The 16,743-nt window shown below is 42.2% G+C and overlaps 1 protein-coding gene across 2 annotated transcripts in view; it reads left to right on the top strand.

The window, feature by feature from the left end:
* Positions 1–16,743, top strand: part of LOC149322693 (arf-GAP with GTPase, ANK repeat and PH domain-containing protein 1-like) — an 88,161-nt gene that overhangs the window by 35,961 nt on the left and 35,457 nt on the right. For both annotated transcript variants that reach the window (XM_089481679.1, XM_089481678.1), the window contains exon 2: positions 14,093–14,151. In XM_089481679.1, the coding sequence (XP_089337805.1) occupies positions 14,093–14,151 (59 nt within the window). The remainder of the gene's footprint in view (positions 1–14,092; positions 14,152–16,743) is intronic.

Genomic DNA, 16,743 nt, shown 5'->3' with positions numbered 1-16,743 from the left:
TAGACAGCTGTGCCAGGCTGCTTTTGATGCCCTGATTCCATCTCTCCTCTCTCTCCCCAGCGGTAAACCTCTGTCTGAGCAGATGTGTTAATCAGGAGGAATTATAAGGGTGTAAAATGACTTCTCCAGCTTTCCCTTTGATCCAGGCTGATTGACATTTCAAAAAGCCACCAGCCCCAGAGAATCAGTATGCAGTGAGCTCAGAAAGAAATATGGGGAGGGGGTGCGTAAAGGGAAGATTTATTTTAAAATGTGCTTTGTTTTGGGTGCTCTAGCACTAGATCACACTTCTGAGCCTCTACAACTGGCAACTAGCAGCTGTCGGCTCTAATCATCGCACATAATCGACTGGAACATGCGCACCAAGCCCCTGGCTCAAGGTTGAAGAATGTGCTTGGCTCCCCAGTGGGTCTGTGAGTCAGAGGCTAGAGATTAACAAGCATTGGGGTCTTGGAAGGCCTCACAGGCAAGTCTACTGGGGCTTAATTGGGACTCCTGTCGCAACCTCCGTATCTCTTTTTCACACCATGGAATAGGTGAAGTAATAGTAATAAACAAGTGTACCTCTCCAAATAGCCAAAAGAAGCTTTTTGCTCTCCATGTGTCCATTCAACAGCACAATTCTCTGATTGGATGGTGGGGTTAGGACTCTGGCACCTTTCTATTTAGGAAGTAAGGCAAAACTGTCAGATTCCAACTCTGTTGCTAAGTGGGGGATGTTGATGAATTATAGATCCCATCATGCCTCATCACTGGCCTGCCTGGGGTTGATGGGAGATACCAACAACTTCTGGAGGGCCACGGTACCCCTGCTGTGCTGTACAGTGAAAGCTGTTGGTTTGTTCTGCAAAAGAGTTACTTTTCTGTTGCCTTGTATATTGTTTTTCAAATACACCTAAAAATGGAAAAGATGCCCCCAAATCCTCCAAAATGACGTCTTCCAAGCAACACTGGGGCGTAATGAACCAATATTAGTGATTACACTCTATGTGGTTTTGTGTGTCCATGTATATGATTATGTTTATGAATGTATGTTTTTTACCTGACTACATGTTATTTTTATTTAAGAAGTCAACATTGTAATGCTTACATTCAAATATAGCACTTTAGAGATAATATCATTCACTGGGATGCATTACTTTCCAGTGCTGGCTTATAATGTCCATGATGTGAGAAGAGAGAGTAACATAGGTGACCTAATAAAAAAAAAACAAGAGGTAGCCACCTGATCCAAAAGTAAAAACCAAATTCAGAGGCATGTCCAGTGAAAGAAGAGGACAGAACAAGTATATGTTCCTGATGCATAAAGTTTATTTATAAAAAGCGCTGCCCTCAAATGTGGTCATGACCACTGACTTTTACACAGGATTAGAGGGATTCATGGAGGAGGGTCTGCCATGATGACTAAATGAAGACTCCAGTTTTAGAGGCAGCATGTCTTTGAATATCTGTTTTTCAGAGCTGAGCAAGAGGGGAGGGTTATTGGAATCGTTTGGTCAACACTATATTAAAATGGATTCAGGATTAGATTGTCTTTTTTGCTTCAGTCTAATAGGGATTTTGTAGAATTCTTACATTTTGATGCAGACCCATAATTTCTTAGTGGGGTTGGCTTTCTCTCCATTTATCATTAGTAAACCTGCCAGGAACTAGTTGAATGGGGGCAGGGAGGGCAATCTTCCTTAATTTGTTCAGATTTTTGAGGCATTTTGATAGCTCTGCTTTGGGTGATTTAATTTATAGGAGCTGCCAGGAACCTAGAAAAGATGGGCTGGAAACTGGCTATTTTATTCCTGTTGGCCTGCAGGAGACCAGAGGTAGCTGAGAGGATAATTATTCCCCCAATAGCCATAGAATACTGCAGCCTTGCATAGAGAGAAGGCCTCGCAGGGTATTGCCTTTTTATTATAGCTAGCAGTATGGTGTTGAAATTGGTTTCAGCTTTGTGTCTTGGATCATTTTCTATGGATTTTCCCCCCAAATAATCTGCCTCTTGGTTACCACAGATTATCTCCCTTGCATGCAGTTGGCAGCAGGAGGAGCTGGCTAAATTGGCAATCTAATCCCCAACTGACTGTGCTGCCAGTCATCTGTAAAACTGCTCTGTAGGGTTTGGGATTTTTCTCTTTTTCAAAGAAACCTGCATGCATGACACACCCATTGAACTCTTTCCCTCACCCATTGACAGAGTGGGACAGGCATGCATTTGCTTGACATGCATTTGTTCTCAGCAGAGTCTCTGCATGGCACCAGTGCTGACCCTGCTTTTGGGTAGGGATAGGCTGCGTGCAGTGGTGGGTGGCAGATTTATAAGCTGTACCATTGTTAGTTCCAAGCTTGGGGGAATAGCAGGGACAAGAAAATGCCCTAAGTACACAAATATATCCCTAGAGGCCCACTGCCTCCTTGTCACTGGCCCATTCACTTGCTGTACTTTCTTGGCCTCCTCTGAGAGAAATGGCAAGAGGAATAGAGGCAGCTCCTGCTGTTCCTTCTGTTCCTAGTTCTTGTTGATACTCTCTCACTTTGAGAGGGCAGATGAACAGAGAGCAACAGCAGGGAAATCATAGAGCTGGAAGAGACTCCCAAGGGCCATCCACTCCAACTCTCTGCCATGTAGGAAGACACAATCAAAGCAACCCTGACAGATGGCCATACAGCATCTCTTTAAAAACCTCCCAAGAAGGAGACTCTACCATACTCCGGGGAGTGTATTCTTATTGTCAGGCAGGTCTTCCTAATGTTGAGCTGGAATCTCTTTTCCTCTAGTTTGAATCTATTGCTGCAGGTCCTGTTCTCTGGAGCAGCAGAAAACAAACTTGCTCCATCTTCAGTATGACAACCCTTCAAATATTTAAACAGGGCTATCATGTCACCTATCGCATGGGGTTAAAACCCTGGCTTACCTTTCCTGAATTCAATCCTAATTTGGGAGGAAGCTGGGTGTTATCACACAGGAATCACCGCTGAATCACCACCCAGGTCCAGCCCAGGTCCTGTAGGCCACTTCGGCAGCCATTTTTAGAACTGGGAAGCTTCTAAGGGTCCTTAACTTTCTCTTCTCCAGGCTAAATATACCCAGCTTCCTAAGTCAGACCTCATAGGGCATGGTTTCATAACTGTATTTTCTCTACCACGGGGTTGCTGTTTGGATATGCTACCTCAGATGTCAAAAATGGCTTGGACCATTTCTACATTGAGCTGTGTTCATGCTGTTTTGATTTCTAGGAAACCTCAAAGAGGTCCTTGGTTAGGCAAAACAGACCTTTGAGAGTATGAACTCAGCAATGTACTAGTTGACTTTGTTCACTGTAGTTCTTGTAAGAGTAGGATCTTATGTACCCCCTTGTGTGGGGTGACTCTTGATCTCCAGAAAGGCAGAAGGAAATACCTGTTTAGGAAGCAGAAAGGAAAAGAATTCTGGAGTATTCTTATATTAGTTCCGAGCCTGGAAAAGTTACTTTTTTGGACTACCAACCTCAGAATCCTCATGCTAGCATGGTTCATAAGAATTTTCTTTGTATAGGGAAAGTGTAGAAATACATTCCTGAGCAAAAAGACTGAAGATACCATACAGAAGCTTAGGCGTAGTTTTTCAGTGGTCCTTAAAGTTGTCTCTAACATTGTTTGACTTTACTCACAAGATCAGTGGAAGTTAAACTTGACATCTTTTGTATCTGGACATCAGCAGGACCTATATGGGGAGGTTAGGCAAATGTTTCCTTGAAAATTGACCATCACTGAACAAATAGAAAGTTGTAGTTTTGAAATTACACATCATTTTATAGCAATGGTGGGTATTCTCCAGATGTTGTTCCACTTCATGTCCTAGCCCAACAGTGAGGAATGCTGGGAATTGCAGTCTGAACAGCATCTGGAAACATGCATGATTTCCATCCATACTTTATACACTAGCTACTGGAGAATCTTCCTATCACAGCCTATGAAGGAGCTTCAGGCTCCTTCATGTTGCCCTGTGAGATGTGACCACATTCTGACTTATTTCAGCATTTAAACCTAGAGATCCACCCATAGAAGAGGTTCTGCTGCAGTTTTGTGTGGAATGGTAGAAGGTGCCATCTTCCCTTACATGCTGCCCACTTCTTAACACTTCTTACTTACATAACAGCCTGTGATAAGAGAACACTGTCACCCTCAGGCAGTTACTCAGAGAGGAGATCCAGGCCTGTCATCACCAGAACTTTTATTTGCAAAGGAATCTGTATGGACTTTGACTCAGCAGTTACTATGTGTATTGTCTCTGCATACACATTCACACATACCTGTCTGTCAATCTGTCCCATCTGTCCCTATATGACCTCATGTGTCCCCATGTAGTATGCCCTACACTTTATTCCCAGGAACTAAAATAATCACACACACACACACCTTTCCAGTCACAGAGATAGCTGTGGTAACCCTGACTTGCATCTTTGTATAGTAAAGTAAATTTATTTAATGTATTGGCCAGAGGCTAGGATACTCTAAAAGTATTCACTGACAAAAGAAGCATTTCACAAATAAAAATAGACACATTTGAGGTAAAATGAAAAGAAAAGGCATTTGGAGGCAAAGGAGAAGGTCACAGAATCAGCATGGGGTATTCATCAGTCATAAAGGCACATTCAGTGGTTTTTACTTTCATAACAAAAGAGGCCAGTAGAAGGGCTGTCCCTACTATCAGGCAGTCCACTACCTTCGTAAAACATCTGAGGAAGTAGACTGAAGTCTATGAAAGCTTATGCTGCCAACTTTTTTCTTTCAGTTAGTCTCAAAGGTGCTACAAGATCAATTTACATACTGATTCTACAGACTAACGCAGCTATATCTTTGAATTCCACTACCTCCAGTGACAGATGCAGTAACAAGATGCTGGAGGGTAGAACTGCATTATTTGCAGCCTACCAGGTGTTGTTAACTGCCCTGAGTTGGCCTCGACTCATAGCGACCATGTGGATGTGACATCTCTAAGGCCCCCTTTCCTCAACTACTCTGCTTAGATCCTGCAGTCTCAGGCTTGTGGCCTCTCTGAATGAGTCTAAGCATCTGGTGTGTGGTCTTCCTTTCTTTTTGCTTCCCTTTACCTTTCCTAGCATTATAGTATTTTCTAATGAATCATGCCTTCTCATGATGTGGCCAAATAATTACAGTTTCATCATCTTTGCTTCCTGGAAAGTTTGATCTGTTCTAGGACTCATTTATTTGTCTTTTTGGCCATGCATGGTATCCTCAGCACTCTTCACTAGCACCCCATCTCAAATGAGTTTATTTTCTTTCTGTCAGCATTCTTCACTGTCCAGCTCTCACCTCTGTACATGGATGAGGAATACAGCAGCTTGGACAACTCTTGAGTGCTCAGTTGTATATCTTTACCCTTTAGGGTCTTGCCTAGTTCATGGCTACCCATCCCATTCCTAGTCATTTTCTTATTTCTTGACTGCAATCTCCATTTCGATCAATATTTGATCCTAGGTATGAAAAGTCTTTAACTATTTTTATTTTGCCATTATCTAGGCTGAATTTATATAGATCCTTTCGGGTCATTATTTTTGTTTATGTTCATCAGTAAGTCTGCCATTGCACTTTCTTCCTTGTCCTTCCTTAGTGATTGTTCCAAGTCTGTGATGTTTTCTGCTAGTAGTATGGTGTCATCCTCCTATCTTAGATTGTTGATGTTGATTGTTGATGTTGTTCCTCCTCCTTCTGAATCCAAACCTGCTCTTCATATGATATTTTCTGCCTACATGTTTAACAGATAGGATGATAGAATACTTCCTTGTCTGACCCCCTTTGCCAACTGGGAGCCATTCTGTTTCTCTATATTTTGTTCTAACCCTAGCCTCTTGTCCTAAGTACAGATTACTCATCAGAACTCTTAAATGTAGTGGCACTCCCATGTCTTTAAGAGTGTTCCATAGCTTTCCATGGTCTATGTCAAAGGCTTTGTTATAGTCTATAAAGCACATACTGATTTTCTTTTGGAATTCCTTGGTTTGCTCCATTAACCATTGTATGTTTGCGGCCTACCCTATCCTACAGGTATTTGCAAGCCTCGGGAGCAATAGAAAATGCTAAACAAGATTCAACTGTCAGTCCAGTCAGTCTCTGTATGTGGCACAGGAGTGATTGTGGTCTTCTCCTTTGCTTCAGGCAGAAAGTTTTGTGCCATTTCTAGCTACATTAAGTCATTTGGAAGGAAGTCATTGAAGGAGCTCAGTGTGAAGAAAGTCAAAAGATGTGCAAATTTTGCTTCAGCAGGCAGATAATAACTTTATTGAAGATAGATGTTACTCATTTTAGTACCAGACTGGTGTGGATTGGTGATGTCATCATGCTTTTCAGGTAGTTAGATGTCTTTAGCCAGGTTCAAACATGTGGCATCCTTTTTAGAAGTTAAGCCAGTCACTCATAAAGGTCCACGAAATCTGACTGGTGTCCTTGTGGGGAGGCTAGGCTAAAGGCCTGACTAGATATTAGAAGAAAAGATAGCATGCTTCTGTTGAATGCCTCCTTCCCCTTCTTTCACATAATATTTATTTTGTAGAAGTAGTAATGTGGTGTCATTGGGTTGGGTCATTTGATGTTCCCGTCACTGAAGGTATGATGCTCTAAGGCAGAGAAATGTACAGGGTAGTGTCATAATGTGTACAGTTGGCCCTCCGTTTTTGCAGGGGATCTGTTCTGGACCAGCCCACGAAAAGAGAAACTCGCCGATATTCAAGCCCATAGGCTTGAATGGGGCACATGCTTGTGGGGGCACACCCCATTGAGAATAACGGAGGTTGCCCCTCTGTGAATATGCAAGACTGTTGAACTCAGGTCTGCGAGAACAGAGGGACAACTGTACTATATAAAAGCAGATGTTATCAGAAAGAACAGCAGAAAGATGTAGAATGATGGACTTAGGGTTGCCAGACTGAAAACCGGAGATGTCTCTTCTACCCTAAATGGATGTGTAGAAAAAGAATTTCAGCAGGTGTTGCTTGTTTTCTGGTTGCCTGACAAGGAACGCTTCCTGAAATTCCTTCTTCTACACAACCATTGAAGGTACAGGAGCCAACTCCAAGTATCACTCTGGCAATCCTAGATGGGTCCCATGTTTCTAATAAAGTTTGTTTTTAAAACGGTTTACTATCTTAATCATGACCACCTAGGCCCCTTGGTGGCTGAGCAGCCTGGTTTTCCAGCATCCATGCTAAAAAGTGCCATGTTTACAGATGGTACTAGATTAATTATATTGAACTGTTTTATAAAACCAAGTAATGTGACGTTCTTTATGTCCAAGTTACATCTGAGTTTGTTAGAGTAAAAAGAATGTGGTGGTAGGGAGCCAAAGCCTCATGCTCCTTAGAGACTGAGGCTGCCTGCAACCATGTGAACAGCACAAATATTTTGAAATATTTCTGTGAGGGTTGTTCAGGAGGGTGTACATGATTTTTGTATTGTTTATACAAAATGGTACGTTGCCTACATTTTTCCCATTAGGAATTCACGGGAGGCTAATCCTTCATGTAAATTCCAATGTGGTTGGTGGAAGTCCTTTTCATGAAGAGGAACAGAGGCGACCCAGGAGAGTCTTGCTGCTCTGGTTAATATTCATACATTCAAACAGGTGGAATAGAGGAGTTCTCTGTGAAGGTAGTGGTAGTCCTCCCTCCCTTTTGCTTTAGCATCTATTCACTTTCCACTGAAAGAAGTTAAAGAATTCTCCATGGTCAGGATTTTGGCTGGTTCAGATCCACACAAGGACAAAACATTTAGATGAGCACCTGACAGTGGTGCTTAGTAGAGGCTTACCTGGAGTGGCATCAGTCTCAGTGGCTGAATGGTGAGATCCCTTCCACCTCTATGGTCAGGTGTTTGTGTGAATATTGCTTAAAGCATACCTTACACATGGTTTTTCTAGCTGAAGGATGCATGAAAGGATTGTGTGCTTTAAAATCTGAATGACAGATGTTTTGCTTTTATGTTCAGCTGGACTATTAGCAGTAAGTCACCTAATGGGAAATGCCATCCTTGTAAGGTGGCATAAGTGATGGATGCTGGTGTCACAAGTAAAGAGCTTTGTGCCCTAAATGTGAATGTTACATTCTTGGGTTGGCTGATGGAATATTTTCAGAGTCCTTTAAAAAAAAATGGGAGGAGCATATTCACCCAGAGATACTTGCGTGCTGTAAGATTTAGAGAGACAGTGTGGCATAGTGGCTTGAATGTTGGATTACGACTCTGGAGATCAGGGTTCAATTCCCAGCTTGGCCATGAAACCCACTGGGTGACATTGAGCAAGTCAAGGGAAGGCAATGTCAAGCCTCCTCTAAACAAATCTTGTCAAGAAAACCACATGATAGGGGCACCGTAAGTCGGAAATGACTGGAAGGCATACAAAACACATACGCACAGGATTTCTGTACCTCTAGTAGCTGTATGAGGCAGAAATCCAGCAGGTGCAGATTCTTCCTTGAACATTTAATCCTGCTGCACCTGTTGGATTCCTGCCATTTGTACAGCTCAGAGGTTTGCCAGGAGAATGACAGCTCCAGAGCCTTGGTGGCAAAAGGGAAGGAAAGTAGGTAAGCAAGTGTGTGGTGGGTAGTTTAGTCAGATGAGGGTGGTGGCGGCATTGCTTCAAAGTGAGTTGTAGTATTGCCCTTTCGGTCTCTGTAGTGAATAGCCAGCATGGGCCGTTGTCTGTGTCCTCTTTTCCTTCTGGTTTCCTTGGTGATGTGCAGGGCACTGTTGCTAAGCAACAGTTTCATAGTAACACACACACTCTCACACACACAAAATGAGAAAAGGCGTTAGCTGTGCTTTTGTACATGACTGTCTGTGTTCGTCTATGATGCTCAGGTGCACAAGGGGAGGACTTGTTTCGGACAGACAGTCCTTAAAGTCAGGGCTCAGACTGAAACTCAGGGGGAATTGCAGTGAGGAGAGAGCTGTGTGAAGTTTGCCACCTCAGCATGCAAGGAGAAGCTGGCTCAGGTGGCAAAAGGGCTGTTTGAAGCGCCACAGACAGTAATGATTTTTCTCCTCGCAGCTTTGGGGAGTGTGAGGGAGAGAGCCACTGCAGCTGTTTCAGTGGCCACAGCAATTTGAAAAAGGGACACTTGTGAGCCTGAATGGTCATTTTGTTTGTTTTGTTTCCATAGAGTTGGAAGAGACCCCAAGGGGCATCAAGTCTAACCCCTTGCCATACAGGAACATACAATCAAAGCACTCTTGGCAGATGGCCATCCAGCCTCTGTTTAAAATCCTCAAAAGAAGGAGACTCCACCACTCTCTAAGGCAGAACATTCCACTGTCCAACAGCTCTTACGGTCAGAAAGTTCTTCGTAATGTTGAGGTGGAATCTTAATCTGTTTAAAATGGCCCCATCCTGGCTTTTGGACTCGCTGTGAGACTTCAGGATGATGAACAAAACCATTTCACTTTTCCAGAGAGAGATAATAAACATTAGAGGGCTCAAACACTAGGAATGTCATCCATTTTAACACTGGCAATATGTCACTGGGAGTGTTAGCATTTGTGAGGAGGAGTGCACAGCTAGCAAAAAAATGATTTCAAAATGGACTACTCTACCTCTTGTGAGTTCATGGCTGCAAAAGGCAGCCATGTAATGAATTTCAAGAGTCATGCGATTCTTATTCCTCAGAGCTGGGCTTTTAATGCTAAATGCCAGGACAAAGTTTTGTATATGACTGTCTGTGTTCATCTGTGATGCTCAGGTGCGCAAGGGGAAGGACTTGTTTTGGTCAGACAGCTTAAAGCCAAGACTCAGATTCAAATACAAAAGGAGTTGCTGAGAGAAGAAGGCTGTGAGAGTTGTCTACCCACCTCAGCATCCTGGGAGAAACTGGCTCAGGTGGCAATTGATTTTGTGAATTCATTGCAGTAATTTCACACTACTCCAGCTTGCTTTGAATTCATCCTCTCAAGTCTCTCTCTGAGAGAGGGTGATTCTTATTGTCCCCCATGGTTATGAGTTGTCAAGGCTAATGCTTGTGCCTGATTCATAACCATTTTCTCCATGCCACAGCTGTGGCACCTGAACTTCAGAACGAATAGAGCACCTCTGAGCATATAGAGTGTGTCCTTTTGCTTTCACCTTCTCTTCTGAAACAATTACAAATATCTTGAACATGTTTCATATTAAAGGATTTCAAGCCAGTGGGTTTGATTTCTGATCATGCTTAAGCCTTGGCAGTTCTGTTTTTAGAAATGAGACCCTTGCTATAAGGGGGTAGATATAGGTTAACATTCACCTCAGTTATGTGTGTGGTTGGCCCTGCTTTTAGCTGGTCATCTGTTGAACATCCTTCAAAGTGATGCTGAGAATTTTATGGTGGTTCTGTTCCTCCAGGTTATAGATCAGGTATGGATGTATAGTAAAATATACATGAAGACAGTGAACAGGCCATTAACAGATGTGACTGGGTTGCCAAACAGTGGTTTGTTACCACTAGAACTGAAACAAATCCAGTCGCAGATGTCAATCTGGATATTGAATTATTTGAATGCTTGAAAGTTTGTTGAATATTTACCAGATATCTGACATCTTAAGTTGACATTCTTCCTCCGACATTTGATGGCTAGCATTTCATGAATGGCTGACATACATTGGTAACAGTATCTGTCCATAATTTGAGGATTGGCATATAATAATTAGTTGGGAGCATATGATCATTAACATGCATATTTAGCATTTAGATTTTGAGGTAAAGTTTCACATTTAAATGCAAGTTCTATTTGTGAATTTAAAAATTCACACCCTAGCTGTGCAAGTGACCAAACTGGAAATGTTGAAGAATTGCAGTCGTGATGGATATTTATCTCGTCCACCCACTCTTACATCCTTTCCTCAAATGAAATGGCTCTCTGCCTGTAGCTACCTGGGTTCTCAAGAACTCAGTCATGGTAATGGCCTCGTTCTCCTGTGGGCAGCAGAACCCTCCAAGGTGTTTTCTGTACCAGCTGTACATGTTGTTCTTTCATCAGGTAGGCCGTGACATGCCACCACTAGGGAGATCAACACAGATGGATATGGTACTCAGAAGTAAGGTTGTTGTTGCATGTTACACAATGGTGGAGTGGAAACAGGTTTTGTAGGGTCAAATTGCCAGGATATCATCATAGCCATAGCAATAGCAATAGCAGCTGCATTTCTATACCACTTCATACTGAACTAAGCAGTCTCTAAGCAGTTTAAAATTTATAAACTAATTGCTCCCAACAAGCGGGGTACTCATTTTAGCGACCTCAGAAGGATTCCAGGCTGAGGCGACCCTGGAGCTCCTGGCTGGTATCGAACTCACAACCTTGTGACTGTGAGCGAGTGGCTGAAGTACCAGCATTTGATCACTGTGCCACCAGGGCTCCATCCTCCTCCTCAACATCATCATAGAAGATAATGAAGTCAAATGCCACCCCCTCAGCTTCCCTCTTCCGCTGAGCTTAAGTGAAATCTTCAAATTAGCTGGGGGACAGAGAGAGACAACAGGGCCCTTTCTTTGTGTCTGTGTGTATTGTGTATTTTATGTACTGTGTTTTTAAATTCTTTACACCACCTTAAATCCCATGCTGAAAGAAAGGCAGTGTATAAATAAACTATTTTATAAAAATAAAACATTTGCAGCAGCTTCACCCACTGAGTGGTCAACTAGACTTCTGGAAGGACATGTTTTAACTTGGAGTTTATCACACAAGAAGAATTTCTCTTAATTTCGAATGAAAAGAAAGTGGGGCCAGAATGCAGTCACGTGAATTCGTTAGTTCAGCGAATTTACGTGAATTCGAATTGTGTTCGAACTGACTTCCCATTGCCTGAAAATAGCTTCCCATTGCCCAAAATTGTGTGCAGTATTCTATCATGCAATAACGTTAAACCCCATGATTGCACTCGGATTGCCATTGGATTATACTTCCAATTTCCCTTGTCTGATAAACTCCCTTGACTCTTTCTTTAAACCTGATGAATACCCAATGAACTCTGTGGACAGATTGCATGAACTGAGTATGAATGAAATGACTTTCTGTTCCATTTTTAACTGACACAAATGGACGGAAGCAATCTGCTGTTTCTACATCCACGTTCTATGCCTACGTTTGTTTGTCTTGTATAATTCATTTGTTCTTATTTCTTGTTAATTTTTTCTTTAATAACATTTTAAAAATCAGGCCCCTTTCACATTAGGCAATAAGCATTATAATGCCACTTCAACTGATATGTCAACATGCTATGGAATCAGGGAATTGCAGTTCAGGGCGGACCCTTTAGAATTCCCAGCCAGAGAGCTCTTAAGGGTGCCTCATCAACTACAAATGTCAACCATGAAGATGTGCAGAAATACAAAAGTAGCTGAATGCACATACACACAATTGGCATTACATATATTTTCACTGAAATAATATCTAAGTACATGCATATGAACCTACATTAAAAAAGAGAGATACCTCCTGTTTATCTGACTGTTGACTGTTTAAAAACAGGGGTAGACAACCTGCGGCCCACGGGCTGGATGCGGCCCGGTGAGGCCTTGAGACCGGCCCCAGCCCGGTCCTGCCACCGATTGCCACCGGGGCCTTTGGCGTCTCGCGCAAGGGGCATGGTGGGGCAATTGTCTATAGAAGCCTCAGAAACATGCATTTATCTTAACCTTTTTAAAAAAATCAGCAAATTTTTTCACGTGTCCTCCATTTTTTATTTAAAAAGCGCCCTCCATTTGAAAATTTTGTCCTACATTTTATTTATTTATTTAATTTTTTAAAAATTATTTAATTATTTATTTTTTGGCTTCGGCCCCCCAGTTGTCTGAGGGACAGCAACCCGGCCCCCAGCTCAAAAGGGTTGCCTACCCCTGGTTTAAAAAGGTGTGAGAAATCACATTTGCTTGGAATCAACATTGACTTCAGAGCCTTGCTTCCATCACAAGTGTGACGACAAGCCATAATGAGAAAAGGAACACTCATTCTATGTTCAGAGGCACTCTTTAATTTAAAAAAAAATGTTTTTAGAAAAGAAGACACAGGGTAAAGATCTATCTTGATTAAAATATCTGTCTGTATTTGCCATCCTGTATGCTTTATCTTTTCTATTCACCCATATATTCATTGCCCCATCATCCTCCTTATCACACAGTCCCCGTAGTGCAAAAGTGCCAGGATGGGCAATATATTGGAACCTACAACGAAGGTTGCAATCCTTCTAGCATCTTTATCTTGGAAACTGAAAGAAGTCTCCCAGTGAGGCTCAGAGCTGGCAATGTAAACACTGAGAGCTGATGCTGAAGTGGCTGAAATATTCCAGTCCTGTCCTCTAGCAACTTTCCCAGGGTGTCAGCAAGAGCACCTGTTTCTAGTCTCACTTCCTGCATCCTAGGCTGCCCACGTTTTGTCTTCAATTGTCTCTTTATGCCCTGACTGATGCATCTCGTTGCTGTGCCATTTTGTGTCCCGGGGGACCCTTGAAGCTTACTGTACTCTTGTGCGCACCCATTTGCAGCTGCCCTCCCAGTTCTTCATTTTGCCCACCAAGAAGCACAAAGAACCAACTGTTGGGTGTGGGAAAGCTGAAGAGTGAAGGGAGGTATTCTCACAGAGCAGCTGATGGTACGTGAGGATGGGGTGGCGGGGAGCTTCATCTCTGCCTTTCTTCTCAGTATTCCTATCTCCTCTCCCACCCATCTCACTGCCTCAGCTGTGCCCACCACAATAGGGTTTTCGCTCCCCAAACTTCCTGTTTCCTCAGAAAATTCATAATGAAGATCTGACAGGATGTTCAGCTCTGTGACCTTGCAAAACGAAGAGCAGCTTGCTTTGAGTTTCATCAAATGGGAACCCCAATGCCTAAAAGTGTGGGCTGTAAGCCAGCAAATCTCCACTTGAAATTTACATTTTAGCTAAACCCACTATGTGGCCTTGCACAATAGACAATTCACTGTTTTCTCACCAGCATCCATCACCTATAACATGCACATACCCATATTGACCCACTGAAATGATTATTGATTTAATTATAATTATAATTAATAATTTTTAAGCATGTGTTTATTATTTAATATTAACCGGGTGTTTCATTTTGTTTTGCCTTTCTCAGAGGCTGTTGCAAACAGTCAAGAATGGACTCTTGGCCGCTCCATCCCCGAACTACGACTAGTAAGTGATAGTTGACTTTTATTGATTATATATTAATTTACTATCATCTCAATCTTTTTTACAGATTGTCTGCTGCTCAGGGCAGGAACCTGTCCGCTTATATTTTTGTAAATTACCACTCACATTGATAATACTAGATAAATGGAGAGCAAATATAGTGTAATGGTTAGAGTGCTGGTCTGTGATTTTGTTCAGAGACACTATGTTCAGAGATCCAGAAAGACAGACTAGGAAAAAAAATCCCTAGTATTGTTCCTGTCCTTTCCATTTATGGTTTTTTTTTTTTGGGGGGGGGGGGGAGTCTACATGACATTTCCCCCATTCTGAAGTATTCCCAAGGAACTCCAGAATTTACATGGACTTTTTAATCCCACTCTCCATGTCAGTTTAAATGAAACCAGATTTTCCCAAAATGAAGTTTATCTCTCCATGGCAGCTTGTTTCTGTTATCCCAAAGCTAGCTAGGTAAGATGACCACCACAAAGAAACAGCAGTATTTCTCAGGACAAACAGTGATCAACTGAGGGCAAGAGGAATGCTTGCAATACAAGAAAATAATCCCTATGATTAAATAGTGTAATATTGCTAAAGCACTTTTAACACTTTGACTATAAGTTCTGAAAGACTAGTAAAAAAAAGGCTCAGTGGAAATTGGTGAAAGTGAGTTTCTGAAATGTTTCCTGAGGCTGCATCTGCACTGCAGAAATAATCTGGTTTAACTGCCATGGCTCAATGCTATGGTTTTCTGGGAATTGTAGTTTGGTGTGGCACCATACCATTGAGCCATGGCAGTTAAAGTGGTGTCAGACTGGATTATTTCTGCAGTGCAGTGTAGATGCAGCTACAGTCTAGGGATTTGATCAAATGGGAGGAATTTCTCTTAAATTTGAATGAAAAGAAAGTGGGGCCAGAACACATTCACTTAAAGTCGCTAGTTTCATGCAATTATGTGAATACACATTGCATTCGAACTGGCTCCCCATTGCCCGAAAATAGCATGCCATTGCCCAAATTTGCGTGTGGCAGTCTATCACGCAATAATGCAAAACCACATGATTGCGTTCGGACTGACTTCCCATTGGCCGAATTTGTGCGTAGTGGGTTATCACGCAATAATGTTAAACCCCATGATTGTGTTCAGATTGTCATTGGATTATACTTCCAATTCCCCTTGTCTGATAAAGTCCTAGATATCACACTCATGATCAATGAGAGGGGAAGAAGAGATAACACAAGGGAGAAAGGAGCGTGAAATATTTCAAGAAAGATTGTGGATGCAAAACCACGTATATCTGAATAAAATCAAAACAAAAAGAAGTGGAAAGTCTCAATACTTCAATTTTTTCCCCTGTCTGGATAATCTCTATTTTAATTGTTTCTCTACGTGTTCTTCACTGGAACTTGAGAGATCTGGGTTCTAGCCCTCATTAGCTACTGTGTGACCTTGGTCCAGTTACTCGCTCTAAACCTGACCCGCTCACAGGGTTGTTGTTGTAAGGATAATGTGGAGGGGGGAAAGCAATGTACACTTCGTTGAGTTCATAAGAAGAAAGTCTAGACAGAAATGTAACTAACCTACTCATCTATGGTCGGCTCTCCGTATCCACAGATTTTGCATCCACAGTTTCAACCATCCACAGCTTGAAAAAAAAATTAAATTCCAACCCCCCCCCCCCCCCCTGATTTTGCCATTTTATGTAAGGGGCACCATTTTACTACACCCTTGTATATATTGGACCTTGAGCATCCACAGATTTTGGTATCCATTGAGGGGAGGTCATCCTAAAACCAAACAGCTGCGGATACCAAGCGCCCACTGTATAATAAAAGACTGTCTCCATGTTTGTGGTAGCCATAACTGCTCAGAACATTGGGCTAGATGCCTCAAGACTTGAAAAGTGTTTTTGTTTGTTGCCCAAGTTTCATAGTGAAATGTTCCAGATAGGAGTTTGCCAGAAGGGGAAAAAAGGGGAGGCTGCTAGGAAATACATCATTAAAAGTAACAGAAAATAGGAAAGAACTCTCACAGGCATGCCAAGATTTCTGAGACAGGAATACAAGAAAGGCGTAAGACACTGCTGCTAATGTCCCTGAAGTTAATAAGGGCACTGGGGTAAGGAGAAAACTGTGGAGATTATCAAATTTAAAAATTGTGCATTTTTTATAAATCAGATAAAAACAGATGAGAGCTGTGGGAAGCCATCTTGGCTGGGGAACTATGGTCTAATCTGCACTGCAAAAATAATTCAGTTTGACATTGGTTTTACCTGCCATGGCTCAATGCTATGGAAGTCTGGAATTTTTAGTTCTGTGAGATATTTAGCCTCCCCTATCAGAAAGCTGTGGTGCCACAACAGACTACAAATCCTACGAATCCATAGCATTTAGCCATGACAGCTAAATCATAGAATCATAGAATTGTAGAGTTGGAAGAGACCACGAGGGCCATCCAGTCCAACCCCCTGCCATGCAGGAAATCCAAATCAAAGCCATGTCAAACTACATTATTTCTGAAGTACAGATTATACCTGTGAGAGTTGTAGTCCAAAAAGTAATTTATCCCAGCTCTGAACACCTGGAAGTGAAGCAGAT

The sequence above is a fragment of the Sceloporus occidentalis genome, unplaced genomic scaffold (genome assembly GCF_023333645.1).
Source record: "Sceloporus occidentalis isolate IW3139 unplaced genomic scaffold, rSceOcc1.0.p SCAF_1, whole genome shotgun sequence".
In the NCBI taxonomy this organism is placed as follows: domain Eukaryota; kingdom Metazoa; phylum Chordata; class Lepidosauria; order Squamata; family Phrynosomatidae; genus Sceloporus; species Sceloporus occidentalis.
Note: the sequence above shows the minus strand (reverse complement) of the source record. Positions and strands in the feature narration are given on the sequence as shown.